Source organism: Colossoma macropomum, unplaced genomic scaffold (assembly GCF_904425465.1).
Source record: "Colossoma macropomum unplaced genomic scaffold, Colossoma_macropomum, whole genome shotgun sequence".
In the NCBI taxonomy this organism is placed as follows: Eukaryota; Metazoa; Chordata; class Actinopteri; order Characiformes; family Serrasalmidae; genus Colossoma; species Colossoma macropomum.
Genome location: NW_023494798.1, coordinates 14,114,578 through 14,142,370, shown reverse-complemented (window position 1 = coordinate 14,142,370; position 27,793 = coordinate 14,114,578). Strand labels below are relative to the sequence as shown.

At 40.4% G+C, this 27,793-nt stretch overlaps 2 protein-coding genes across 4 annotated transcripts in view; one reads left to right on the top strand and one right to left on the bottom strand.

Annotated features, from left to right (window-relative positions):
• Positions 1–935: 935 nt before the first annotated feature.
• Positions 936–24,684, top strand: siah1 (siah E3 ubiquitin protein ligase 1). Of its 2 annotated transcripts, none has more exons than XM_036585286.1 (3): positions 936–1,082; positions 14,760–14,816; positions 22,381–24,684. In XM_036585286.1, exons 2-3 carry the CDS (start codon positions 14,807–14,809, stop codon positions 23,229–23,231), a joined length of 861 nt encoding a protein of 286 aa, XP_036441179.1. In that variant the 5' UTR covers positions 936–1,082; positions 14,760–14,806; the 3' UTR covers positions 23,232–24,684. The 2 variants fall into 2 exon arrangements, with proteins under 2 accessions (XP_036441179.1, XP_036441178.1); XM_036585285.1 differs by lacking the exon at positions 936–1,082 and adding an exon at positions 11,269–12,399.
• An 821-nt stretch (positions 24,685–25,505) lies between these two features.
• lonp2 (lon peptidase 2, peroxisomal) overlaps positions 25,506–27,793 on the bottom strand; it is a 31,169-nt gene continuing 28,881 nt past the window's right edge. For both annotated transcript variants that reach the window (XM_036585283.1, XM_036585284.1), the window contains exon 15: positions 25,506–26,254. In XM_036585283.1, the coding sequence (XP_036441176.1) occupies positions 26,030–26,254 (225 nt within the window). In that variant the 3' untranslated portion in view covers positions 25,506–26,029. The remainder of the gene's footprint in view (positions 26,255–27,793) is intronic.

The window sequence follows — 27,793 nt, the reverse complement described above, 5'->3', positions numbered from 1 at the left end:
ACAATTTTAGTTAATAAACTTAATGAAGTAAAGAAAGTCTTGAAATGAGTTGAATAATCTTATTTACGTTATATTCTTACAAAAAAGTCTCCAAATGAGAAATATTAGATAAACCCTGGTATTCAGGGGGTCCCATGTTGGCTGGCTGTTCCAGCGCTGGCTGGCTAACTCACTCGTCATAGCAGCGCTATCAATGGCAACAAAATGTTTGGTCCAACAAATCTTTTTCTGGAAATGCTCTTTTCTAGTTTGGTAATGCGCTCTTCCACACATTAACTATCTTACACATCTCTTCTTCTGTCTTCGGTTTGAGAAATGACTAATAGTTCACTCTTTCACCCCCAGGACCCCCTGTATTTCGCATCTCGGATGTAACCATGAAATTATGGATTTCGCTTGCAAGATATCATTTTGCAGTGTAGACAGCTGCGTCTCTAATTCAAAAATATGCATCCACTCGTGCCTCATTCCTGTTTTTAGCCCAGGAATCACTAAACCCGCCCCTGGGCACGAAGTGAAAGGTATCTCAGTGCTCCTTCTAGACAGACTACTCGCTGGAGTCATCAGGCAGTAAATTATTTATAAGCCTAAGAAATAGACTGGTGTTTGAATCGCAACTGGATAGGGAAGCTTAATTACACCACATAGTACTCTGTTAACTAACAGTATAGGTGATAGACTTAAAGACTGGTTTGTGGTATCACCTTATATAACCCCCTCCACTGTAGTACACTGTGCTTTGCGTTTATATAAATGTATATTAAACTCATAGATATTGTAAACTTAACACCCGTTCAGGCCCGTTCCTGTCTAATATGACACATTCTACCCTTATTCCTCAAGTTCATTCGTTATTTTTTGCACTTGAGTTGTGTTCACAGCGCCTCTTGTGGCCCAGCTGGGAAACTATTTCAGCAGCAGCCCAGTGTGCGAGACCGAGGCTGCCGGCGACAGCGTCTGCGTTGTAGCTAAGCTGCGAATGTGGAAATTGAAACGACCTAACGATTAAAAGCCGATAGACCGTGGGTGGATTATTCGTTTGGGTTTTTTCTCTTTATTAATAGAAGGATATTTATCTAGAGGTAAGTACCATATATGTGTTTATGTAGTGTGATTCTGCTGTTTCTTGGTTTGAGCTGGCTAGCTGGCAAGGTTAGCTTGATATTTCGAACAACGGTTAGCTACCGCTAGTTAGCTTGAAGCGGATAGCTTGTAAACATAGCAGGCTGATTTGCCATTATAGCGTTCACAGTGCTAGCTATGTACAGTCCTTCGCTACGGTACACACTGGCTGTATATGTCGATAAGAATGGGTTTGAGTAAATAACTGTATGAATTGTCTTTGTGTGCAGCCGGACTTGGCTACATTGAATCGCCTGTAGCCCGCTACGTTACCTGGCTAATTACACGGCTAGCGAGCTGTACAAATTGGAAGCTTATCTAAGCTAGCTAGGTTAGCTGGCTTTCTCGTTTGGACGGCTAGCTAAATGTGCAGGAATTGTATGATTTTAAAAAAGAATCTCCATTGTCTCTTTATGGTTCCAAAGGGTTACTATGGGCTGTTCTGTTCGTGCTACATTGAGCTGCGGCCTTGATGCTCTGTCTTACTAGCCTGCTCACGACCCTGTGACCAGAATAAGAAGCCTGAACTGTCTGAGGCGGAAAGCTTAGCCTGTCTGTTGAAGCCTTTAACTATTGCTGTGGGTGCCTAGCAAGCTCGACATGTATCATTAGCTAACTTAGCAATGTTTATTTCAGCTGCTGTGTGTTTGTTGTAATGTAACATTAGATCAGTATATGCCAGAGGTGACACCATATCTGTAACCTGTTGTTAGCAATAATTGTCACGCACTGTACACGTTTCTTTGCTGTAGTAAATTAACGCTATCTATAAGAAGAGGAGTATGACTAATTTATGAATGACAGGCTCGCTGCTATTACTATAACCTGGTTTGTTAGTCCTCAGAGGCGTGTTTGGCTGCGTGCTGTGACTGACGCGTTTAGACGTTGTCAGTGAGATGGAGTGTTTTGTTTACACGGTAACTGCTGCGGTTCAGAGCGATGCTCCGCTCTCATCCTGACTAGAGGATGGCACTTTAGTTATTGATTACATTTTAGAACGATACACCTTATTGATCGTGTTTGTCGACGTCATTTCACAGTCGGGTTTGAATGTCCCACACACAGTCTTACATTAATCACAGTGTGCGCTACCTGCTGATGCCTAATCAGTGCCAAGATGGCGCAGGTCAAGTAGCCCTAGCAACTACCAGCCTGCTGTCTGCAGTGATGTTTAGCTGCGACCTTCAGATTAACATCGCATTGAACGGTAATGTTACTCTGTGTTTTTACTCCATCGCTGAATATCTTAAGAGAACTGAAACATGCTCTTATAGCCTGATCGCGCTGGTCAGTTGCATAAGGCAGCTATGGACACTTCGTGCTTGTTTCCTGGGGCGCATTAACCTGGGTAAATGGGATTTGTGCCTCTGTGAGGCTAATCACTTTGGGGGATTCAGAATTGTTGTAAGGTCAGTTATTGTACCATCTTAATTAGCCTCCATCCGGGCGTTAGAACAGTAGTAACAGTATTAATAATAATGATGATGGTGAGATTTGTTCTTAAGTAAAGGAAATGGTTCTATATAGAACTGTGAGTTATATATAGAACCATTCAGGCTTAAATGAATCTTTGCATGGTGAAATGGTTCTTCTGATTGATGGAGAATGTGTTGTATATGAGTCTGTATAGCACCAAAAAAAGGTTCTACTACTGTTACAAGCTTGACTTCCTAGAACATTTTTTAGTGCTCTATAGAACCATAAAACATTTTTCAAACGTTCTGTATTGCACAATATACAACACATTCTCCATCTAAAGAACCATTTCACCATGCAACGATCCTTTTAAACCTGAAATGGTTCTATATAGAACTCATAGTTTTACATAGAGCCATTTCCTTTACTAAAGAACCTTTTGAAGAGCCACCTTTTTCAACAGTGTAGTCATAATGACAGGAATATTGGGCTAAGATAGTTCAAGAAATTGGGAACATCTTTGATATAGAAGTTGATTTAAATTCGTTATCTTTGTTTTTTGGGAATCCCCAGTAAGAAAGTAACTTCATTGAATGAAAGAAGGTTATACGATATGCTTACCTTTACAGCAAGGAAGAATATTCTGTTACAGTGGATTACTGCGAAGATTTCAGCTGTGAGTGGTTGGCATAAGATATTAAGAGAATTAATTAACTAAACACTGGAGTGTTTAAACTGTGTACTACAGTCTAATACAGACCACTTTTACAAGGTTTGGGAGCCTTATATTAACTTCAACGGACCTAATTTAGCATCCTTTTTAATATTGGGATTTCAGTGATCCTTCGCTCCAGTTGCATCAGTAATAAGACACTGTTTTGTTTTTGTTTGTTAGTTTGTTTTTAAATATAATGCTAAGTCAGAATCTGTTTAATTTGTTGAGCCTGTTGAGATTGTGAAACTGTTTATTTGTGCTTAATTGTGTATTAAAGACAAAATCCAATAAATGATATAAAAAGTGTAGTCATAATGACTGTTGCTGTATTATCAGCTAGTTGTATAGTAGTATCTATGTTACTATTCTTTTAATTTCATGGTGGTGGTAGTAGCTGTCAGGATTGCCATCGTACTATTCCAGATGGGCTGCAAACAAACCAGCTCCTCTGTGTCATCTGTTCACATAGCAGCTGTTCTCTTGTAGAGCAAGTGATTGAGTCGTATTGATTCTGGGATGCCAGCCTAACCTTGCTTGTGATGGTCATGCAAATTGGATTATTTGGCTGGCTCAGCGGAGTCATTTTATACCGTGTAGTGCTGGTTAACTAGTTCATGTGTTCGGTCTGACCCTCTGCTTTCTGCAGTCTCACTGACAGCTGCACATACCAAACTAGGCACACTTGGTGTCCCCTTGCCAAAATGACAGCTGGGCCTTTTGAGTGGAGGGAGCTGTAGAGCGATTACTCGCCAGCTTCTGGGTAATGATACGATAATCTGTAGAGCACTGTTTCTTTTGCTCCCTTATTAGTTCCCTCAGTTGCATCTCTTTCCTTTGCACACACACACACACACACACACACACACACACACACACACACACACACTGTTTCTACTTCTCTGTCCTGTCACCAGTTTGCCTCCTGGATAATCACTACACTGATCATAATGCTAGTTGACCATCTGTTCTAGTGTAACAAATAAGGACTTTGTGTGTGTGTGTGTGTGTTTGAGGTAGGAGGGTCTTCTCATTCCATCCATCAGTTTTTTCACTGTAGTGTAGTGTGCTGCTGCTGGATTGGTTTATTTGTACAGGGACGGCTCAAATAGTAATGGTCGTATGTGATGAGTAGAACTGGGCTATAAATGAGATGTTTTTTGCATTTTGTATCTCAAAAAATTGCAATGTAAAAAAACCTAAACATGATCTGTTCTTGGCTTTTGGCATGATTCTGTTTTTTACCTTGATATGTTCAAGGCATCTTGCAGTTTTCTGAGCTAAAAATAAAAATCAATACTAAATACTAGGGATGTGCAGTGATATTAGAATCACATCTGTATCTGTGGATACAGAAACAAAGAAAAGGTTTTATTATCCAAAAGTAGTCAAGGGAAATTGTTAGATTTGTGTCGAATGAAAAACATAATGGACACTGCTTCAGATGAGCTAACAAGATAAACAACAGCTAACTGATACAACACTGGATGCTGATGAAGACTTGTCATTTTCTACAGGTATTTTCTTTTCAGTGGGTGATAGTGTTAGTTTGTCAGAGAAATATTTAACTACTTTTAACTGCTTCTGAACCCAACATCAGCCTTGCTTTTTGTAGCAATAAATACACTATTGCTGCCTTCCCAGTCATGTGCTTGTCAACAAGCCTACATTAAGGCACTTGTGTAGCAAAGAAAAATATAACATACTCGCAAATACGATGCAAAAATTTCACTTTTCACAGTGCTTTTAAAACATAAAATTGACATTTCACTGAATTGTAGATCTGTATGTTTTCTCTCTCCTTCTGTGATGAAACACAGTGATTACCCAAATAGTGATTCAAGTGTTCAAATACTGGCACCTTGAATGGTCAACTGAGTCATTGAGTACCTGTGTACATCTTCACTCAGTGAGAGTAGGACGTTTTGGAGATGCTGGTCCACTGTGATAAAATGTCTGCATTTTACTTATTGTGCTGCATTTGTAACCCTGAGGAAATACAGGTTATATTTCTTAACAGTGCTAATCCAGGTAGATGTAGCCACAATTTTTGCATCAGATCAGTGTTTAGCCTATATATTGGCAACGGCAGATTAGATACATGGAGAAGTATTGGCATCAGCCCAGAATTCCCATATTGGTGCATCCCTACTGAATAATTTTATTTTAATTAAGCCAGTTTTCTTGAAAAGTATCTTTTTTAGCTGTACGATTTTCTGGCAGTGGTACCTATATGACGTCACCTATGTTCGGTGAAACCTTTGTGTTCTCATACATACATTTTCTTTTCTCTCAATCTGCCTTTGTGTATCATAATCAGTGTTACTGCCTGATTTCTGCAATATGCAAGGCTTTTTCGCCACACCTTGAAGTGGTGAACAAAACTGTTGTTTTTGCTTTGAGTGGTCTTTACTCAGTACAAAGCTGTTGTTAAGACTGTAGGGCTGGCACAGAAATGTTTATCAGTGTACAGCCAGTCAGAGTTGTTTACTCTGCACTCCACCTACGTGCTTGCCCTGTGCCTGGGGTGCCTCTCTGCAGCCAGTGTTCATCCTGTGTATTTTTCAAGCTAAATGCACAAATAGAATTGACTACCACTGATTGATCTGATCTTGAGGCCTGAGAGACTTTTTCCCTGTTTGATCGCAAATCATAGAAAGTGGGCTTTGCTTGCTAACATACATACAGTGACTAATAGCTTAGAGAGATGCACATCCTGACACCCTGCGTGGTCACATGGCTCACTGCGTGGGTCAGCTAATGGTTTCAACTGCAGGTTATCTTAGCAGACTGAGTGCTGCTCTCTCTGCATGTATTATGTTACCAGATGGGGCACTAATGGGCTCTCCATGGTAAGGATATCTTAAAGATGAGGAGGAGGTAATAGATGGGATGGAATCTCTAATGAACTGCATAGTTGAGAGTCTGTTATGCTTCATTTGGTCCTGTGTGTCTTCATAGAGGAAAGGTCCGATTTCTTTTAAAGTCAGACTCCAGTTGAGTTGGGTGTCAGACCCCCCCCTCCAAGTGGCTAAACACTATTTATAATGCAAAGATGCACTCAAGTTGTAAAGTCACTGCACTCATGTTATTTACAGTGTGTAGACTTGTTCTTATAACTTAATTAAGATGTTATAGCTCCCATAGTATAGACATAGTTTTCTTTAGCTGGCTCTGTAAGTAGTAATGTCCTGCTGTTCTAGATGGCTAAAAACTCTGCCCTCATTGCAGATTCTGTCCTTAAATTTTGTGCTTTTTACTCTGTAATATGAATTGATTGAGTGGTTCGTTATAAGTTAACCAGTTTTTAATAGTTTCTAGTAGGAATTAGATATGTGCATGGTTGCTGGAGTACTTGGTTAGCCAATGAGGAGCCTGTGTTCAAATACTAAAATCACTGTTTTGGGTATTTGTTATATTTTATCATGGGAGGACAGAGAATGTATACAGGATAGTAGTTCAATTAAAAGTAGGGAAAAGCATGTCAGTCAAATGTTATTTGAATTTGCAAGGCATTATTCAAAAATATTTGAATAATGACCCCACCCCCCTCTCTAAAAGTAGATATAGCAGCTGCAAACTGCCCTACTTCATGCCAGAGGTGTTAGGAAATAGTAATCAGAGGTTGTTACTCCGCTCAGCATCTTACTATTACTGTACTTAGACCCCGACTCGGACCACAAATCTGTAATGTTTGAGATGGTCTGGTGTTTAAGTCTCAATCTAATCATCTGTTTGCACCTCAGCTAACATTATTAGCCTGGCAAGTTGGTTATCTGATACCAAATGGAGACCTGCCAATGTATGTATTTTTGTAGCAGGTATGCATTTTGACATCAAAGTATGCTGGTACGATTTGACACTCTATGCAAAAAGCTTGTGGCACCTTTGAGTTCAATTGTGCACATGCAGTACTCCAGTCTAACAAGAGGCAGCGGCGTCTGGCCTTCCAAAAAACAAAAGAAGAAGTAGTGTCTGACAAATCATAGCACTGGGTTCATTCCCCCATTTTTTTTATTTTTTTTTATTATTTCATAATTATTATTACAGCCGAACCTGTAACTGTAATGAGAGATGCAGGTCATAAATGTAAATGTCTTTTCTTTAAAAGAGTTTTTCTCAAGAATATATAATTGTATTGTTTTCTTCATAGCCTATTTATATTGCTGTTGTCAGAACAAAACCTCGTATCTCCAAAATGATAACTTTACAGGAGAAGGAAAAAAACATACTTTAATGCAAGTCAATGGAACCAGACTTTTTTCCAAGTCATTTTGGGCTGTTTCTTTTTGTCCATTCATCATGAAATTTACGCATAATGTAAAGGACAACAGACACTTTCAAATTATGACAAAAACTGAAAAACGACAAAAATGGAGATACAAGGTTCCAGCGTTAGTCTTCTATGTTTCCTTCTATGGACTAAACAGGTAAGAAACTCTAATCATAACTTGAGGCACAGGCTCTACGCTGCCCTATGGTGGAGTATAGAGTTCAGACAGCTCATGTTCTGAACGTCATGGTCCTATGGCAACAGCAGAAGGTCTAGCTTCTGACTTGTTTTATGTTAATTGAAGCTCAAGCTGTGTCTGTCTTGAGTTGGGACCTACTAATTATGGACTTCTAGGAAGCAAGATAACTATTTGGCTTGGATTTTGCCTACAATAAACAAAGACAATGACTTTGTGTGCCAGTTAATCATTAGCTTAAATTTCATGATCATGACATGCCTTCCTGTTATTGGTATTAGGCAGGGCTACGTTATATTGTTTTTCCTTTGAGATTGTAACTAAAACCTAATCATATAAGCCCATTTTCATGCTTCATGTGGGAAGACATTCTGTGCCTAGAAGGCTACAGTGCAGTTTAAACTCTTCAGGATGATTTCTCAGACATGGATTAAGCCTAGTTTTGAACTAAATTAAAGCATCAGTGGTGATTGACCATTGAAATGTCTTTTTAGTCTAGACATAAGCTTAATATGATTTGGTAAACTTTAAATTAACTTAGTTATCCTATAGCTCTTTTGTTATGAAAATGAATTGTTTGAGTTTGTATTGAAGTGATGTATAGATCTGCATTGATTACTAAATAATCGTTAACAGCAACCCTAATTTGCATTTTTTTGCATTGTATTAGGTTATTGAGCGCATTGATGTAACTACTCTAAGTTTTGTAATGTTGTGAAAGGGTTTTTTTGTGTTCCCTGTGGTATAAGTGCAGGGTAAGGCCATCTGTTTTGACTGCTTGGGTCACAGCCTCTTTGTCACTCGAAAAAAATGGCATTGATCACTGGCTTTCATGTGAAAGTGTTTGCTCTGTCACCAAGGCGTGCTCCCCAGTAGTGATTATTGAAATAACTTTCCACTGGGAACCTGTTTTGCATCCTGCTGACTGAAGTCCAGCTTTTGCATCCTGGTTCTGCAAAGATCTCGAAAGGCTCCATGTAAATGTTAGGCCTGAGATCTCTCCTCTAGATGTAAATGCTGGCCTGTGCCTTTTGCCCTTTTTTGTTTACAGGTGCAGCTTGATGCTTTGATTTCAGATGAAATAACTTACCTGCTGTCTGTGACAAATCTTGGTGATTTCCTGGATATTGAAACATCACCAACAACTTAAGGTCTTGTAGTGCAGTTTCTCTGTTATTTTTTGCACCTTTAACATAATCTAGGCATGTATGAACAGTGTGGAGTTGAGTATTGACGGTTTATCTTCCAGCAGGGCTGAAAGATTTGGGGACATATCTAATTGTGATTTTTGTCACCAGTATTGTGACTGTGATTTTAATGTGCGATTGTTTCATATAAATCAATCTTCAGGCCTGTTTTATGGCCAAGAAGGCTTGAGGTTTGAATGCTGAACAGGATGCCAGACTGCCAGTTAGTTGTGGAAGTGTTGTACATGGATGTTTGTTTGCTTCTGATTGGTCTAACTACTCTACAGGCAACTCACAAGCTCTGCATCATAAGGTTAAATTTCCTCGCTTGAAAAGACGGCATTGTTGATGATGTAGACTCTAATAAAAATGTTAGCTCCTGCGATTTAAGAAATGTGATTTCAATATAAAAATGATCTTTCAGCCCTGTCTTCCAGTTGGTTTTCTTTGATCTTAGCTGCCAGAGAGACCTGTAATACCATTGTTTTGTGTACTGTTTTTGTATTCCTCTGGTCTTGACCTTAAATATGTTACTTCAGTTGGAACTTGTTCAACCTGCTAGTAAACTTTGGTTCTGGCGGTTTTGTTTCATTGATGAAAACAGTGAGTCTTCTATGAGTCAAGCTCTCAATTGAACAGGGCCCATGTTTATCTTGGATAGATATCTGATGTTGGATCATTGACCAGTAAAACCGCCTCTTAGATGAGTAATTTTTCTCTGAAGAGCTTGATAAATATGCGTTCTCCTATTATGTACAAATCTTGTTTCTGATGAGGTGGTTTCATGGCTTTTGTCCTTCAAGCCTGGCCTGAGTGAGAGATTCTTTATGACCCAGACGCTCCTGCTTCTGCCCTTTGTAAAGGTGAAACTTGAAACAGAAAGGGTAATCACATGGTCACTGACTTTTCAAGGGGGTGCCATGTGTTGTCAGGTTTGCAGTATCATTAGGTCACTGATAGGGCCGAAGCGTCATTGTTGTCTCTGGTGCTCAGCTGGTGGTTTAGAACAGTGAGAGGATTCTCTCTTCCAGCAGTAAAGTATTCATACTGGCCATTTTTGCCAAAACAACCGCACATTTGCATTTCTGAAGCCAATATGTTAATGAGGAGGTTCAGTAGAATGCATATAAGCTTTAGCAGATAAAAAGGTGGGCTTGGGTCCCATTTTTAAGGTGTTACGACAGCACCAGTGGGCTCAAAGGTCATATGAGACAATTGGTGCCTTGTAGTGTCGGCTGCTGTTGTTACTACACTGTAGTCATCTGTGGCATTAATGAAAGCTCCAGAAGCAGAAAGGTCAAGTCTTTTTGTGGACTTATTGTAAATGTGAATGCGTGTCTGAGTGGAGAGTGCTAGTGGTGTATTTTGGGTGCTGTTGAGACATTTGGCAGATTGGTAAGTAAAGTTGGTAGGTTGGGCTTTGTGGTATTGAAGGGCCGTGTGTGCTGTGCCAAACATGTACCAGTGATTTGAAGTTGCTCCTTTTTTTTTCTACTTCCTTTCGTCTAAATACTTCTTGAGCTGAGCACAACATTAGCTCTGCAAGACACACAGGACTGCAAAAGTCAGAGACCAGGTTCATTTATTTAATTTCCAGTCAAAACAGCCATATGAGTTATTCATTTTTCAGGAGATATTTCTGAAGAGATTAGCTATTAGATAATCCACTTGCATAGGGAGGGGGATAATCCATTTATCAAAGGAAAACAAAGTGGGGAAAAACAAGAGTTTCCAAAAACTGAAGTTTAAAAATTAATAAAAGATATAGAGAAAATAAGCCTTCTGACAATGTGCAAAACCTGATAGACCAAAACTGTCACCATCAGATAAACAGTGCATAAAATACATAAAGCATAAATCCACAAGTGTTTCTGTCCATCCTCCAACTGTGAGAAGACAGTGGTTATCTGAGTCTGAAAGGATGTGTAGTAGTTGTCAAAGTTGTCACTGAGCAAAGGAACAGAACCAAAAAAAAAAAGATAACATTTAGCAAATTTTGAAAAGAATGGACTGGCCACTCCAGAGCCCAGACCTCAACATCATTGAATATGTTTGGGATTATGTGGATCGTGAGAATCAGAAAATGCAACCAACTTCTAAATAAAAAAATATTCTTGCTGATTTCTTTGAAGAACTGAAATCAAGGCTTCCAGAAAGAATAAAATCTGTAAAAAAGGCAAAGCCTGGACATACTAAATACTGAAAATGAGATACTATATTTAGATGCTGAGGCTTCTGTGTAACTTTCTGTTAAATGTTTTATGCCTTTTAATAATCTGTCTGATACCAAAAATGAATAGCGCAGTACTGTATCTCTGAGTTAATTTTCTGTATGGCAGACCTATAAACATTATTACATGGCCATCCACAAAAATACAAGTTTTTGTTTTGCTAATTATAAGTAGGCATAGTTGTTTCCTAGCAGTTTCTTTGCTGCTTTCCTGCTGTGCCCTCTTCTGTAGGTTTTGGTGTAGTGCTGCTATATTGTAAGGTCTCTTTGTCTGAGCCGCATGCTTGGAGGAGGCGGAGCAGTGTGTAATCTGACACGAGCCAGGCCCAGGAGCAGGGCCCTCTCCTCCTTCTCTTCAGAGAGAAAGAGAGAGAGAGGCACACACACAGGGAGAGTGAGGGAGCATGCCGACTTCAGCTTGTCATTCGACTCCTCAACCCACAGGCTGCAGTGGCGAAAGTGCAGGCAGACAGGACTCTGCGTTCTTTCTCGCTCTTTCTCTGCTGAGAGTTTGCCCGACTCAGCCTCAGCGAGTTTGTTCTTCTCCTTGTCTCTCCTCTGGAGTTCTCACTGGATACCTGGGCAGGCCCTGGAAGTGATCCCTCACGCTGGTGCTGGAATGTGCTTTTAGACAAGGGGAGGGAAACTTTCCTCTCTGTTGTTGTTTTTTCTCTCTTCCTCTCTCTTTCCCTTTCTCTCCCTCTCTCCTTGGGCTCCCTCTTAAGCTTCCTGCCAGGCAGTCAGAAGCTGGATACACTTGTGTAACATTCCTGGATTACAGTGCCTTTTTTTTCTTCTTCTTTTTTTTGCATTAATCTTTTTGATTCTCCACCCCTCCTTGTGCTTTTTCCTGGGCAGCATTCTAAAGAGGATTTTTGTCTTTAAGACATAAGTCTCCTGCGCAGCAGTTGGTGAACAGTCACAGGATTTTGTGTGTGTGCCTCTATAAGTGGCCAGGCCTCTGTCCATCCTCTGACCTTCACATGTCCAGGGGGTGTTTGGGAGTGGACATACAAGAAACACTGGAGCAGTATTTTCATCTGGCCTAGGGTTGAGAGAGAGGGAGGGAGAGAGAGCGCAGTTCAGAGACCAGACTGAAGGGGCCCTCTGTTATGGGCTGTTTTGTTTCTATGGAAAAAGCGCAATGAAGAGTTCCTCTGCTCCCCATGTCGCCCACTGTTAGGCTGCAGCCTGTGTACTCATGGAAGGGGGTGCTCAAGCTCTTCACATGCATAGCTGCCCGAACGGCCAGCAAGCCTAAAGGTAATACAAGCCCACTACATACTCCTGTATCTCCACCTGCGTCACAGAGCTTGTATGGAATGTTGTCGGTTCACGTGTCTCTCGCGCACCCCCCACGCCCCAGACGTGGGCTTTGTGTTTGGATGTGAATGGGGTGAAAACTCTCTCACAAGCTTTATCCGCTTCTGACCTCTGTTTAAATTCCACAGTGGTTGGCCTGTGTGTGTGCACACGCTTACAGGAGACCAAGAGACGCTTTAGAGGACAAAGCAGGGAAGTTTTCTCTTTTGAGAAAGCACTCTTGTCTGCGTTTAAACTGTTTGCCTTATGATTCCTGTCGTCTCTGACCTGAGCTCACTTCTGTTAAGTTAGTCCTCTTTGTTCTATATATTGTGTGATTGCAGGGTAGACAGGTAAAAAGACCAGTTAAAAATTTGAACCAGAGTTATAGGAACATATCTTGACATTCGTATGTAAAATTTGAATACGCTCTGTGTAATTAGGTGTCTTGTTAATTTTTCTCCAAATTTTAGTGCACAGTTTCTGTTTATTTCCTGGGTGTAAAATGTTGAGGAAAAATAAAACATAGCATATATGCCAAAGTTTTTTACACAGACCACGTTTATGTTTTTTCCTAGTCTGTTAAATTCATTAAATAAACAGTAATTGTGCATTAAACGTGCAGAAGCGTGTTCCCTGTAGAAGATGTAACTTCAGTACCAAAACAGTCCGGTGTTGTTTTGAAAAAGGAAATATTTATTGCAAACTTTACATTAATAAGAACATCTTCATTGTGGTGATTGAGGTGGTCCCCCCTCCTGATCTGATCTGCCCTGACGTCATCTAGGTTATGTGTTTAGTTGCTACAGTAATAGCCTGTCGGTGTAATGTAAACTTATTAAACGCTTTATTTTATTTAAGACCTTATTTCATAGAGCGATATTGCCAAACTTCAGCCAATGGAACAGCATTTATGATCATGTCAACAGGGGGACCACCACAGTCACCACACCATCACAACAGCTCTTGCAATAATTACAGTCAACAAATTAGGACAAAGTCTGATTTGATGCAGTTAGTTTTGTGTCAGACCAAACAGTTTTGTTAAAAAGAAAATCTCCAAGGCAGGGGGCCCCACTTGGACCATAGGCTCTGCATTTTTAGTGGCCAAAATGTGAAATGGCCAGGAGCACCCGGCAATAGGCAGTGTCTGTTCTTGTGTGTATGTGTGTGCTTGTTTGGGTAGGAAGGGAGGTACAGTTGGGAATAAAACACGAATGTTCTCCAAGTATAGGTTTGTCAGTGGCATTCTCATCCTTTTGTCCTCCATAGTATGTTTGTGTGTGTTTTAAGTAGTAACAGTAAGCGTGTTTAGTAGTAAACCGTCTTGTCAGGCTGTACAGTCAGAACAGGCCAGGACACGCCTGCCCACCCAGGCAACGCTGACTCACAGACTGGACTGGAGTATTGCATGCTTCTCTCTGAACCGCACAGTGCACTTATCTCAACTCCCTGTTTAACATTAGGGCTGAATTTCAGTGTATGCATACTGGCTTTTATATCGCTATACATGTTGTTAAGATGTTCCAAGTATGTGTATTTACGTTGATATTCATGTTTAAATATATTCAAATATATTTCACTAACATTTGGTCTTACTTTGTTTATGCGATTCTGAGCGACTAAGAAAAAGGTGTTATGTTCTTGAGCACACAGGTGCAGTGCCAATCACAAGAGCAAAGGATGAATTAATATGCTATGTTAATATTGTTGAGGGCTAGACTTTCTATTCCTTGTAGGCATGAGGTCATTTTAATTTTCCGCATTCATCATCAGCAAGTTTGAAAGTTTTAGAGCTCTTAAACTGCTGAAACTTTTGATCTATCAATATTCCATTCTGTTCATATCTGTTAAAATATTAAAGCTGGGCACTGCTCTAAAGTGGTCAAATGTGGAGAAATCGATGTGAGGCCTGGTCCATATCACAGTATGCATTAGTGTTGAGGCCACGAGGGGAGGGTGTGAGTCTAGTTCTCAAAGCTTTAGATACAGGAAGGAGCAGACAGGGTAAAACAAAACTAGTTGGTCAATTAAAAAAAAAATCAAAAAATGTTTTTGATGGGTAATAAATTGCGTCTTTCTTTCAAATTTTGCCTAATTTTGTCACAACAGATGTGCTTTGCCTGTGTGCTCATAACTTGTCATGTACAAGTTGATTGAAATGGAGTTTCAACTTTCAGGTAAAGCCAGTCTTGTTCGAAAGATACCTTGTCCAACAGCAAATCTGTATGAGCTGCATGAGTGGTTTTTTGTTTGCTTGTTTGTTTGTTTTTGTTTTTTAAATTTAATTAATATCTGTTTTTGTGTCTCTTTCTTTCCAGAGGTCCACACATTTCAAGAGAAGAAGATAGCCTTACTTGGGAATCATATGGACGAAGGCAAGTTCTTAGTATAGTTTGTGTTTTGCTTTTGGAAAATTCAAGGAAGCTCAGATCCTTGTAAAAGCTCTCAAGTGACTTGCATATTTTCTTAATGCGGGAAGGGTTTTTTTGTTTTGTCTTTTCTTTTAAGCTTTTATGGGTTGTTTTAACATGTGGGCTGAAAATGAATCTGGGAGAATGTCAGGGTGCCCCTTGGAGTGAGAAATTGGGGTGATGAAGGAGGGGGCAAGATCATGGGAGCATGTGTCCTTCACCCGGAGCTGGTCCTGTAACCCCCTTTTCAATACCATCTAGGGCATATCTGTGCCATCAAACTCTGAGCCACTGTTAGCGCTTGCTGTGTCTGGAGAGGTGATGCAGTGTCCTGTTACAACCTGCCTTCGCCAGAGCTAACCCTCAGTGCACGATGCCACTGTTTACCACTCTCTTATCTCTCTTTTCAAACTCATTATCCACCACCAGTGCCCTGTCTCCCGAATGCCTGTCTGAACCTGGCAGAGTTTCATATGCTGGCAGCTTCTTTCCAAAGCAAAATATAGTAACAGCAGACCTTTTAATGGTCAAAAAACTGTCCAGACATACTGCTTACATGAATTCTTTTAGACAGAAAGAGCACATGATTATATCAGAGAAACATGTGCACAGACATTGTTGATGTAGAGTAGACCATATATTACAGAACATGGCAGAATACTGACCCCACCAAAAAAAGGAAATCCAAACTTCACTCCTGATAAAGTAAATACACCACAGTGTGCCCAAAAGCTTGTAGACACCTGGTCATCTAATGCCCCCTGACCTGATTTTTCACTCGTAACATGCAGAATGTTGAAGTGACATGAAATAGAGCACACTAAGGTTTTTTACTACTACTACTAGAGTGGAATGATTTGCGAAATGTATCTAATTACAATATTTTTTTCTTGCATATATTGCAACTACAATTTAAATTGTGACTTTTCTCAGTTAAGCTCTGGGACTGTGTTTGACTAAAAAGACCAGCATATCCATTTTTTCATAAACGCTGGCTTCAGGCTTGAATGCCGAACGTAGTGTGCTTGACTTCCAGTTAGTTGTGGTTGTGTTGTACACAGCACATGGGAGTTTGGTTGCTTTTGATTGGTAAGATTTGTCTACAGGCAGTTTATAAGCTTTCACAAGTGTTATTAGGTTAGATTTCCTGCACTTAAAACTTGCCATGGCAATATTGTTCGTAATGTAGACTATAATAAAAAATGCACCTTCTGGGATTTGAAAATTGCACTTCAAAATTGTAATTTTGATATCAACATGATTAATCTTTCAGCCCCTACTATAGATACAAGAACTCACACCACAAATGTTTAATGCTTTGTCTCACCATGTTACCTCACTTTTAATTTTAGGTTCTTATGCAAACCTGCTTTGTAGTGTGTGGCTAGTCTTCAGTATGACACATGGCTTTTGTGGGCATGCACTAATGTAGCGTATATTTTTAAGCAAATTTGTTTCTTTTATCATAGGAAGGTTATTTTCTTTTTGCATCTTTAGCTGAAAGAAAATCCTCTGTGCTTGTAGATGTTTAGTAAATTCAATCAAAACTTGTTTTTTGTAGCTTTAAGAAGGAATTATGCAGTGTAAATTTCACTGACTCATTCTACTTGTGGTGTTTTGTGCTCATAGAATGCAGTGCTGTTTGTGAGCCCTCATGTTAGTTTGACCTTTGCCCTACTAAGTATGTAGAACAACTGCAGCATTCTAAGGTTTGTCAGTCAAAGAGTGTAGAAATTGTTTGAATTATTGTCCAGAATTCCTGTTTTCTTTGTGGTCAGCTGTGTCTGTAAGCTTGTAGGAATCGCTCTGCCTCCTAAGTAGCTCGCTAACTAGTCTACACTGGGGGGGGGCATTGCTTAAAGGTTGTGTTAACTTGATATACCATTTCGTTTGTGTGGGACCTTTCTGTGGAATAATTTATATTCATCAACTTTTCCCCCCAGTGTAGATTCATTAACTGAGTCTTGTCATTTGTAGTGTGCTGAACATATGGATACACGTAGTTCTAGCTATATTGTTACGTATGACTGAGTACAACAGAGGTGTTGATTGTAGTCTACAAAAAGTTTTAACTGTCATTCAGATGATTGTCAATGCTATGAAATATATAATCGTTACAAATATTATGTAATGGTATTTTAATAACATTGTAATGCAATTACCAAATATACCAAAATATCCCCTAATATCATGAATACACCCTGCACAGTTTCCAAATTGTGAACCAAGCATATGCTTGTTATTGGGAGTTTAGGTCTTTGCCTCTCCCCATGGTTGTAATTCCATTAGAGGAGCTGACATTAGGGCTGCTCAAGCCACTTCCTCTGGGGTTACAGGATTTCCTGCGTTATGTGATGGGCTCCAGGCTTTCCACTTGCGCAGCAGTTCAGCACTGCTCTTTCCTGGAATAAGAGGTGTGACAAGCCTTTTGTTTCTCAGACAACTCTGTTTTTACACGGAGAATACATCTTGGCCGATAATGCAACTTTACTGTTAAACAAACTCAAACACTTTAAATGCTAATGCTTTTTTTAGGACCACGTGATGTAGGCAAAAACCTATATTTCACTTATGCTACATATTGCTATATGTCATGCAGCACATTAAAAACACATTAGTAAAGCCTTGATGTGCCAAGATTTAAAGTTTGGCTTGTGTTACTTGTTATTTTGACCAAAATTGATTGTTGGATAATGTGAATGATTCATAAACGATTGCAGAACACTTATCTGGAACATTAGAAAAGGATCAGGATCCTTACAATATACTTAACATTGGAGATTTACTTGTACAGTTGTATGTGTTTATAGTTCTGGATAAACAGGCTATGGCATAGACTTGCCATAATCTGATGTCATTGATATTATATTTCTGTATTTTCAGTGAAACTATCAAAGGTCACGCAATTTTTCTGAGAGTTTGACCCACTGGCAGCTTGTAATAGAATAAACAAAAATAAAGGAACCAAGAACGTCTTCTGGAGATACAGACACACAGTCTAATAGTATTGCCTTCTAGTTATGAGTCATGCATACTGGGGGCAGTTCCTGAAATAACTACTTTTACATATTAAGATAGTGGTCACTAGGCCTGGTTGGTATCTAGAAATAATTAGCATGATATTTTCCAGTTAAAAAATACTTTTTGTTCTGTTTTAGTCTATATGCTTAACTGTTTTAAGGAGAACAGCAACATCTTTTGAGAACCACTTCATCTATCATCATTATAAACATTACTGCAAACACTAGCATTCATGAACTACTTCTGCTGCGGATTTGTGGTGACTTGCGTGTCAACAGTGCTCCCTGCTTGGTGTTTTCAGAATTTAACAAACCACTGGGACACTTGGTCTGTGCAGAAAAAAAAAACTATATTGGCCGTAGACAAGAATCAAAGGAACTTTCTCCTCAGGTTAGAGTTAACTTAGCTGCTCTACGCTAACTTTCCATCATTTAGCTTGTTTTTTTTTGTTGTTGTTGTTTTGTACATAAATTTCATCACAGGATCTGCAGGGTGCTCTTGCCACTGTTGATGTAGAAGTGCGTGCATCTTCCCTTAGAAAAAGACTGCACGAATTTGACCTACATGGGAGCTGCACCAGAAGGAAGCCTTTGCTGCTGAAAAAGAACATCAGAGCTAGACTAAAGTTTGCTAATGAATATCTAGGCAAGGATCAGGAACAATGTGCTATGGAAAGATGAGTCAAAGATGGAGTTTCTTGGCTGCATACCAGAAGCCATGGCGAAAAGCAAAGACAACATTTGATAAGAAGAATCTCATATCAACTGTAAAGCATGGTGGTGGAAATTTTATGGTTTGGGGCTGCTTTGTTGCCTCAGGGCCCCGCCAGCCTGCAATCATAGAATCGACTATGAATTGTCTTTGATGCAAGAGAGTGTTTGAGGAGAATGAGAGACCATCTGTAAAAGTTGAAGCTGAAGAAGTGGACCTTCCAACAGGATACTGGTTCCAAACATACAAGTAAATGGAATGTGGGGAAAATGCTATACACCTACATAAAGTTGTTTCTGCCAAAGGGGGCAGCACCAGTTACTGAAGCCAGGGGTGTACTTTTACAACAGACAAAAATTACGTCTCAGTATTTTTCTTTTTCAAATAAAAGATTGCAAAGTCAAACTTCCATTGTTCTATTACATAATGTTTATCTATACACACTGTTTAACTGAAGATCAAATACTTGTCCACATATGTCAAAAAAAGAGAAACATTTCATACTTAATTCCTCACATGACTGTATATGCTTAAAATTAAGGGATGTATACTTTAAAGAGATTTCACTCACTTGTAGCACATGCATCTTAAAGAATGAATGTTTCTAAGGTCCAGTGGATTTTGTCCAGCACAGTGATAGATGTTATTGAATTGTTTTTTGAAAAATTAGAGATTAGAGACTCAACAGGGGTCCTTCAATGCTTAGCCTCTGGTTTTTATTTGATCACACAGACCTGGAAACCCCAATTGGAGATTGCAATTACTTATTTATTTATTTATTTATTTAATAACTAATTGTTTAATTAATAACTAATTTGTGCAAGTATTTATGTACTCCTTATTCCCTGCCAGTTTCAGCATATGCACTCTGGCTGTGCCATATAAGCTATCTTCAAAAAATCCTCTTAAAGTTTTTTTGTTTTTTTTTGTTTTTTTTTTCTTCGTCTCCAACGTGGACTTTAAACCAGACAGTACTTAGGCTGTGTGGACTCCCAAGCCCACCCTTCCACCAGCCACTGTGTTTAGGCACGTTGTCGTGCTCACTAAAAGACATGCGTCAGTCCATCTGTCACTTAAGCCAAACCAAACAGTGCAGTATTTTCTCATCAGCAGTGTGTACTGAAGGAAGGCTGTGCCTGCCTCTCAGCACTCTCTCTCTCTCTGAGTAGGAGGTTGGCGTGCCTCAGTTTTGCTGCCATTTCTGTGGCAGTGTCATTTAACAGCAGACGGGCACTGTGCTGTTCTCACTGTTTCAGCAGAACCTTGAGTGCCAACAGCTTTCAACACGCGTCTCTGTGTATACACACTGGGTTATTGTGTCCTTGGTAACTAAAATAATGTTGCTTATTAGTGGAGCTGTTAAAGGCACCAAACAGTGCACACCTGATTTAGTACAGGTTTTACTATGACCTATAGGAAATTGGCCATTTTTTTATTTAAATTTTATTCATCTGTCTCATGTGATGTCACTGTAATGACCGCATTGTCCGTGACAGGAGAATCAAAATATATTCTGCGTGCTGTACAGTTTGATGCAACAACAGCGGAGCATGAGGGGCTGAGCGAGTTGCTGGCTATCAGAAAACAAGAAGGTTTTACTGTATTCCTATGTAAGCAAACCGACATGACAGTTATGTTTTAATTAATTACTTCAGTTTGGCAAGAAATTATTAACTTTTATTATGCACATACTGTCAGAACTAATCATAGTGACCAACAGAGTCGCCACACGTGGCTAACACTGCGGCAAATCCACACAATTCACTGGCTCATGAGAGGAACGAGTTAATGTACCCATATACTGTTGTTTATTACTTTGTAAACATCACTTCGAAACACGAGTGCCTTAACTAACATGCCACAGCTAAGAGAAGTCTGAAGTAGCTAACTAAGTTAAGTGCGGCTAGGCTAACCATGATAGCAGAGTTAGTTAGAAAACGTATTTCTCTGTTCTCAGTTTTACCTCGACAAGCCAGCATGTTTACACTATTCACTGAGCAGAGAATAATTTAGGAGACGGCCATAGTCTCTCAACTGTTAATGTTAGCTCTAGCATTAGCGCATTAGCTACCCACAGTGGCTAAAAGGTTTCCTCTCACGTTTGAATGACTGGGGCAGTTTACGTAACTACATACGATCATGTATATAAACGAATTTCTCTTTGTGCTGCTGAATTAGTTGCACAGTACAGCCCTGTTGGCTAAATGACTGATAATGTTTTATAATTATTTTTTTAACACCTCTTTTTAAGAACTGATATTCGTTATTTTTAATCGTTCTCTGTTGTTCTACCACTGAGACGCAGCAGAGGACGGTCATTAATATGGCCGTCGTTAATATCGCAAGAAAAAGGTCACGTGACTGAAACAGGCGAATAAAAGTCTGGACAACAAACACAAAACTAACACCTCTGAAACAAATCAAACTCTTGTGCCAGTGAGATCCCGATGAGCTGTCGCCAGGTTTGGCAGCAAGCTGTCTTCTGCTGTTCATCTTTTAGCTTTCTTCTCCCTACGCCTCAGGCCCTCTTTTGGGGCTAGCTGCAGGTCTGTTGTGTTCTGTGCTAATTTAGGCTAAGGCTGCTGCACCCAAAAAGCAGCTCAGTAAGAGGGCTAAAAATACACCGGGCTTTATCACAGCAGATGTGTTTACATGCAGCCTCTGAGCCACGTACATTCACACACAGTTAGCCATCCACCCCTTCTCTTTACTGGGGCTTTTTACTCTCTGTCGTTATCCCTTCATATGAGCTCATTTCCTCTACCCTGATAACTGCTCTGCCACAGTGCCAATGTCTGTAGTTTTTCAGTTTTTAGTTTAGTTTGTAATTTTGTAGTTTAGGTGTACTCACAATGCTGAGTTGTGCTATAGGGCAGGCAGCTGTGGGTTACATAAAGCAGCACAGTACGAGGGCTGGGTCACGCCCTGCCTCTGCCGTGCAACCGGGAAAGTCTAGCTGTGATCTCAGTCTCCTCTCCTCTCCCCACACATACACGCACCTCACCACACTCTGTTGTCATAGGAACGCTCCTTTAGCAGGCTTGCGTCCTGGCAGCTAAGCTAGCTCGCTCTCTCTCTCTCTCTCTCTCTCTGCGTCTGCTTTTTACAAAAGCGTGGAAATTGTGTCCACGCCAAAAATAGCCGCTCCGAGCACTTCCCGGAGGCCCATGTCTGACTTTATCAGTGCAAGTAGACCACAATATCTGAGAACTACTGAGTGGAAATAGACAAGCGTCTCTGTGTTCCAACCTTTAGCTTGCACCACTGAAGACAGCATGCCGCTTTGTTATGCTGCCCCACGGTTATTTGAATCTGTGAGGGAAAATATATATATATATATATATATTATATATATATATGTATGTGTGTGTGTGTGTGTGTGTGTGTGTATATATATATATATATGTGTGTGTGTATGTGTATATATATATATATATATATATATATAGATATATATATATATATATATATATATATATATATATATTAGTTCTCTGAAAGGCTGTTTTTTAATATTTCTGTTTTCACACAAAGCAGAGGGTCAGATTCCAGCATGAGGAAGATTAAAAGTGACTGCATAATTGTATTCCCAATTGCCGTGGATAATGCTGCTGAAGTGCTGCCAGGTGTATTAAGTGCACTCATTTTCTGCAGTTAGTTTTTTGTCCCTGAAGTATATAATTTTTGTTTCTCTTCTTCTCTCCTCTTCTCCATTTTTTTTTCTTCCTGTCCCTCAACCACTCCCTTTCTCATTACCTCTCCCTCTGCCCCACATTTCTCTCTGTCTACTCTTCAGAAATGAGTCGCCAGACCGCCACAGCGCTGCCTACAGGAACCTCCAAGTGTGCCCCCTCTCAGCGCGTCCCCACCCTGTCGGGCACCACCGCCTCCAACAGTGACCTGGCCAGCCTGTTTGAGTGCCCTGTCTGCTTTGACTATGTGCTGCCCCCCATCCTACAGTGCCAGAGCGGCCACCTGGTGTGCAGCAACTGCCGGCCCAAGCTCACCTGCTGCCCCACCTGCAGAGGCCCTCTGGGCTCCATTCGCAACCTGGCCATGGAGAAGGTAGCCAACTCAGTGCTGTTCCCCTGCAAGTACGCCTCGTCCGGCTGCGAGGTCACCCTCCCTCACACGGACAAGGCAGAGCATGAGGAGCTGTGCGAGTTCCGACCGTACTCATGCCCCTGCCCTGGCGCCTCCTGCAAGTGGCAGGGCTCACTGGACGCCGTCATGCCCCACCTTCTGCACCAGCACAAATCCATCACCACGCTGCAGGGCGAGGACATCGTCTTCCTGGCCACAGACATCAACCTGCCCGGGGCCGTGGACTGGGTCATGATGCAGTCCTGTTTTGGCTTCCACTTCATGCTGGTGCTGGAAAAGCAGGAAAAGTATGACGGCCATCAGCAGTTCTTCGCCATTGTGCAGCTGATTGGCACAAGAAAGCAGGCAGAGAACTTTGCCTATAGGTTGGAGCTGAATGGCCACAGGCGGCGGCTCACCTGGGAGGCCACACCACGCTCCATCCATGAGGGCATTGCCACCGCCATTATGAACAGTGACTGCTTGGTATTTGACACCTCCATTGCCCAGCTGTTTGCCGAGAATGGCAACCTGGGCATTAACGTCACCATATCTATGTGCTGAGGACTGTCACAGACACACACACACACACGCACACATAGGCATAAGCATACTCTCAAACATTTCACAACACCATGGGACACCTTGAGTTGTACTTTGGGGAGGGGGGCGATATCTGACCGAGGGAACCTTCGCTGTTGTACGTTCCAAGTATCTGATAGAACTGACATTTATCAGTTGGAGCTTGGCACGTCCAACCGGACATTATTCCTGGGTTTTCAATTTTATGCTACAATATTATTGTCGTTATTATTGTTATTATTATTATTATTATTATTATTATTATTATAATAAGTTAAAAGATAATGTATTCTGCATTTTTGAGAGCAAATGATATTGCCCTTGAAGATGGAGAAAGGGCCTTGTGAAGCGGATTTTCGCACATGTGGCTTTGTTCATGAAGATGGGTGAAGGAATGGTGCAGTAGGATGGAGAGTTGGGTTTTGCGATAGATTCTTGGGTGGGGTTTGCTCAAAAGATTAAAGTAAAATCATCCCTAGATTTTGATGTTACTCCCCCCCCCCTTCCCCAAACAGGTTGGATTTTTAGTTCAAATGAAACACTAACTTTTAAGTTGTTTCCGCTGTTGTAGATTTTATTAAAGTTTTGTTATTCCTTTCTTGACTCCCACCACCACCCTTTGGAAAGATGCTGGTACTCCATGCATGATCACTGGCTGAGACTTGACGCGTCCAGATTTCATTTGAAAATCTGAATCGTTTCAATATAAATTAACTGCAGTGTTTCCACGGGGGTTTTTCCTCCATAGGAGGGGATGTTGAGAGGGGCAGATTCTGTATGGATCTGATGTCGCCACATCAGGCTTGAAGTCCTCACATATGCCCCATCCCTCTTAGATGTCTAGCTTCTTCTCCGTTAGCCTCCTTTTTTCTGACCAGGTGCTATTTAACAGCAGACTTGCGCCTGAGAATGTTAAGTCATTTTATTGAAAACAGTTAACAGAATGGATTCTGCTTCCATTTTGCAGCGAGCATGAGGCCACTGTAAGGTATACAAATATGTTGTCTCAGTCGTCGTCTGGAAATAGTGATCTAGTGATCTCTTCAAATGCAGAGGACAAGGCTGTACTGAATATCAGACTAGAAACGAGGGCAATTTCTACAGTTATTATTGAGATTATTGTTATCATTTTGTAATGACTTACAAGAAAAAGGAATGAAAAGGCTGTTGTAACATTGTGGCTAATCTTCAGTGTTTGTATATAGTGTTGTTCTTCAGAAGACCTCATGTCTTCTCTTTTTGTAAGTACAATTTTTTTTTTCCCCGTTTGTATGTCTGTCTTTCTGTTTTTGTGAGGAGTGGGCGAAGCAAAAGCCAAACATCTCTGTGGATACATTGTACTGTTGCTGGTCCTGATCTGTTTTTATTTTGTTTTAATGTTTGTTTTTGTTTGTTTTGTTCTATTTTGCCATTAAATAAATCTATCTTTTTCATATCTTTCGTGTCTTGCCGTCTGTTTGATTAAATAAATTGTCTGCTCTGTTTTTTGGCATTTATTTTTGTTGAAGCCTTGCAGGACAGGTCAGGACTGTAGATATCTGAACTCAGCTGCACGGAAGAAGAATCTCACACAAGACAATAACTGCATTGGTTTCTCTGTTTCATGCTGCAGAGTTCAGTGGTCAAATTTGTGAAAAACAGACAAATGAAAACTTTTGTTCCTGGAACAGTGACTTTGAAGTGGACAGGGTTGTTTTTTGTAAATAAGAATTTAATAGCGTGTCTTATTGCATTGTGTATTGTGCTGTTGCACAAGCGGGGTGTAGTAAGATCTTGAATTTAAGGTGTGTTGAACATGGAATCAAGATAATCCCATTGAACTTGCGGAGGAATCAGAGCCTGCAGGGTTACTGGTCTCCCTAGATCTTGGGGCATCTCTGAACATGCCTGCCGCTCAGATTTTTGCTTCTCAGATGAGTAAATCAGGGTGAACAGTGAAGATTTAAGACTAGGAGAAACCTGGTGTTTCACAATTGCTGACAAACCAGCCTGGATAAACAGCCATTGCTATAGAATCAACCCTTCTGCCTTTGGAAGGAGAGCATCTTACAAAATCATTTTAGTCTAGAGAAGCTCAGATGTGGCAACAAGAGATTTAGTATTTCCCATCATGTACTGTACAAACAACCAATCAAACTGGTGCTGCACAAACCAGGTGTCATCATTGAACCTATACTGGCGGTTATTTGTGGAGACCACAGACAACTGAACATAATGATCATCAGTATGGACAAAAAATAAACTGAAGAGCCAATGCAGTATTCACAGAATTAGCACTCTTTATTCTGATTGTATTATTTGTTAATACAGCTGCTCAACTGTTCAGTTTCAGCTGTGTTGATAATCAGTTAATAAAGAGAAGCTCATTAGACATTTGTTTTCTTCAGAAGAATTAATTAGTATTTATAACTGTCTGTCAAAGTTGTGCGACTGGCTCCCGAAACGATTAAAAGAGGATCTCTTACGGTAGCATTGATGCGTTTCTTATACAAGGACTTCTAACAGTAATTACAATTAGCAATATCAAACTAATGCCAGCTTGTGACATTCTGAATACCAAGGGGAGAAAATAACGGTGTTTGTTATTAAAGATGAAAGAAAAAATGAGCAGAAAGAAAACAGCTAAAGCAAGTGCTTCATTTTCAGTGTTGGAACATCAAACTCCATGCCAACTCCATGAGCTGAGTCTGTTATTGACTGTATGTAGCGCTCTGTGTGAACCATGAAAGCCTGTCTCAGTACCTCATCAGTGCATGTGTGTGTTTGTGCGCCCTGGAGTCTCAGAGTTTGCTGGCTATCTGTGGGTGAGTGATGGTGGCAGCAGGGAATCCTCCATCAAAGGCAGCATTGAGGACCTCATCTAAAGTGCTGGCTGTTACAAAGTCCAGTTCTACTCGTATATGGCTTGGGATCTCCTCCAGGTCCTTCTCATTGCGCTTGGGGAGGATGACCCGCCTGAGACCAGCCCGGTGAGCCGCCAGGACTTTATCCTTAATGCCTCCCACCTATTAAATAAAAAACAAGAATAAAATAGCAATCAAGCAATAGAACATGAGGGGGAGTGTATTCTGCTATGGATCATCACGGCTGTGATGTTATTCCCAATAACACACACAACTGCTTTTATACAACAGCTCTCAAAATCAAAACAAAGGTAAGAAGAACTGAACATTGCATCAAATGTGCTTTACTGTAGGCCATTCCTTCCACCACAAAAAGTAGTAGCCTTTTATGTTAGACAGACATAACACCTGCAATATCAGGTTCTGGTTTTTCAGCACTTGCCAGATTTACTTAAATGTTTTTTTTCCCAGCCAGTCTGTAAAGCAGACATTTTTAGTCTAAAGCAGGGCTGCACAACTCCAGTCTTGAAGGGTCAGTGTCCAGCATGGTTTGTTGATTTTGCTGCTCAAACAACTGATTCAACTCCTCTGTTAATTGGCAGGTTTATTGGGTGTGTTTGAGTAGAGAAACTACCAAACTGTGCCAGACACCAGCCCTCTAGGACTGGAGTTGTCCACCCCTGGTCTAAGGCGTACTTTGTGTATACAATGTGCCACTGTGCACCCCCACCAACAACAGCCCCCAGCACCACTCGCTCTACCACTGTCTACACCACCCACTACCCCCAGTCCTTAATTTCACTTAACTAACAAGAACCATGTCTTATCAGAACCTTTTGCTGGCTTCCTCCACAGCCATCACTGACCTTAAGTGATGGCTGTGGAGGAATGTGATGGCTGTGGAGGATGGTCATGAACTGGTAAAGGCTGACACATACATTCAATTTTTATAATGTATAAAATTTAATGGGTTTTTTCATAATCTACCATTTTTAAAAAAGCATCATTTCAGGTATGACCAAAGCAAATATGATATAATGTAATATATAATAAACTGACAAAATTAAAAATACTAAGTAGAGATGCATCCTCTAAAATCGAAGTTGAGTTAATGTCCCCTTCGGCCCCCATTAAGAACCACTGCTGTAAGTAATTTCACAGCCCATCTTATTTACCAAACAACACTCTGGAATTTGATGTAGGGCTGCTGACATAATCTTCTTCAGAATCTGACCAAATCAGCTGCAGGTCAAATATTATCTCAACGAAGTTATCCAGTGTATTCATTTTCTGTTGTTGTGTTCTGTACATACTGAATAAGAATATTAGTAATCCGTCGCTGCAACATAAATCGAGTGAGTTGCAACCAGTGCCCAATAGAATGGTACAGTTACTGTGGGGGATTTATGGGGGGAACGGTTCTCAGCCATGCATATTGTGCTGTCAGAACTCTATACAATTCTATACTATCTCGATCTGTGATATTCATTCTTTACTGTCTCAGACAAAGAAAACAGGCCAGCAGCTGTAGTATACACGCATAATGTGTACCAACGAAAGACCGCAATAAGACAAGAGTTTTTAAACCTATTGCATCATATTTCCAGTTTAAAGCAAGAGCCCAGTGGAAGCTGAAATTTCCAATTAAACTAATAAAAGACTCAATTTAGCCTTTTTCAAGTTGTGCCGCTTAAATATTTT

Bases quoted from the DNA above. Each gene is read 5' to 3' on its own strand.
- siah1 (XM_036585285.1), top strand. From the start codon at position 12,303: ATGTCGCCCACTGTTAGGCTGCAGCCTGTGTACTCATGGAAGGGGGTG. The intron at 12,400-14,759 runs GTAATACAAGCC...CTTTCTTTCCAG, and splicing joins AACGGCCAGCAAGCCTAAAG to AGGTCCACACATTTCAAGAG. The intron at 14,817-22,380 runs GCAAGTTCTTAG...TCTACTCTTCAG, and splicing joins TGGGAATCATATGGACGAAG to AAATGAGTCGCCAGACCGCC.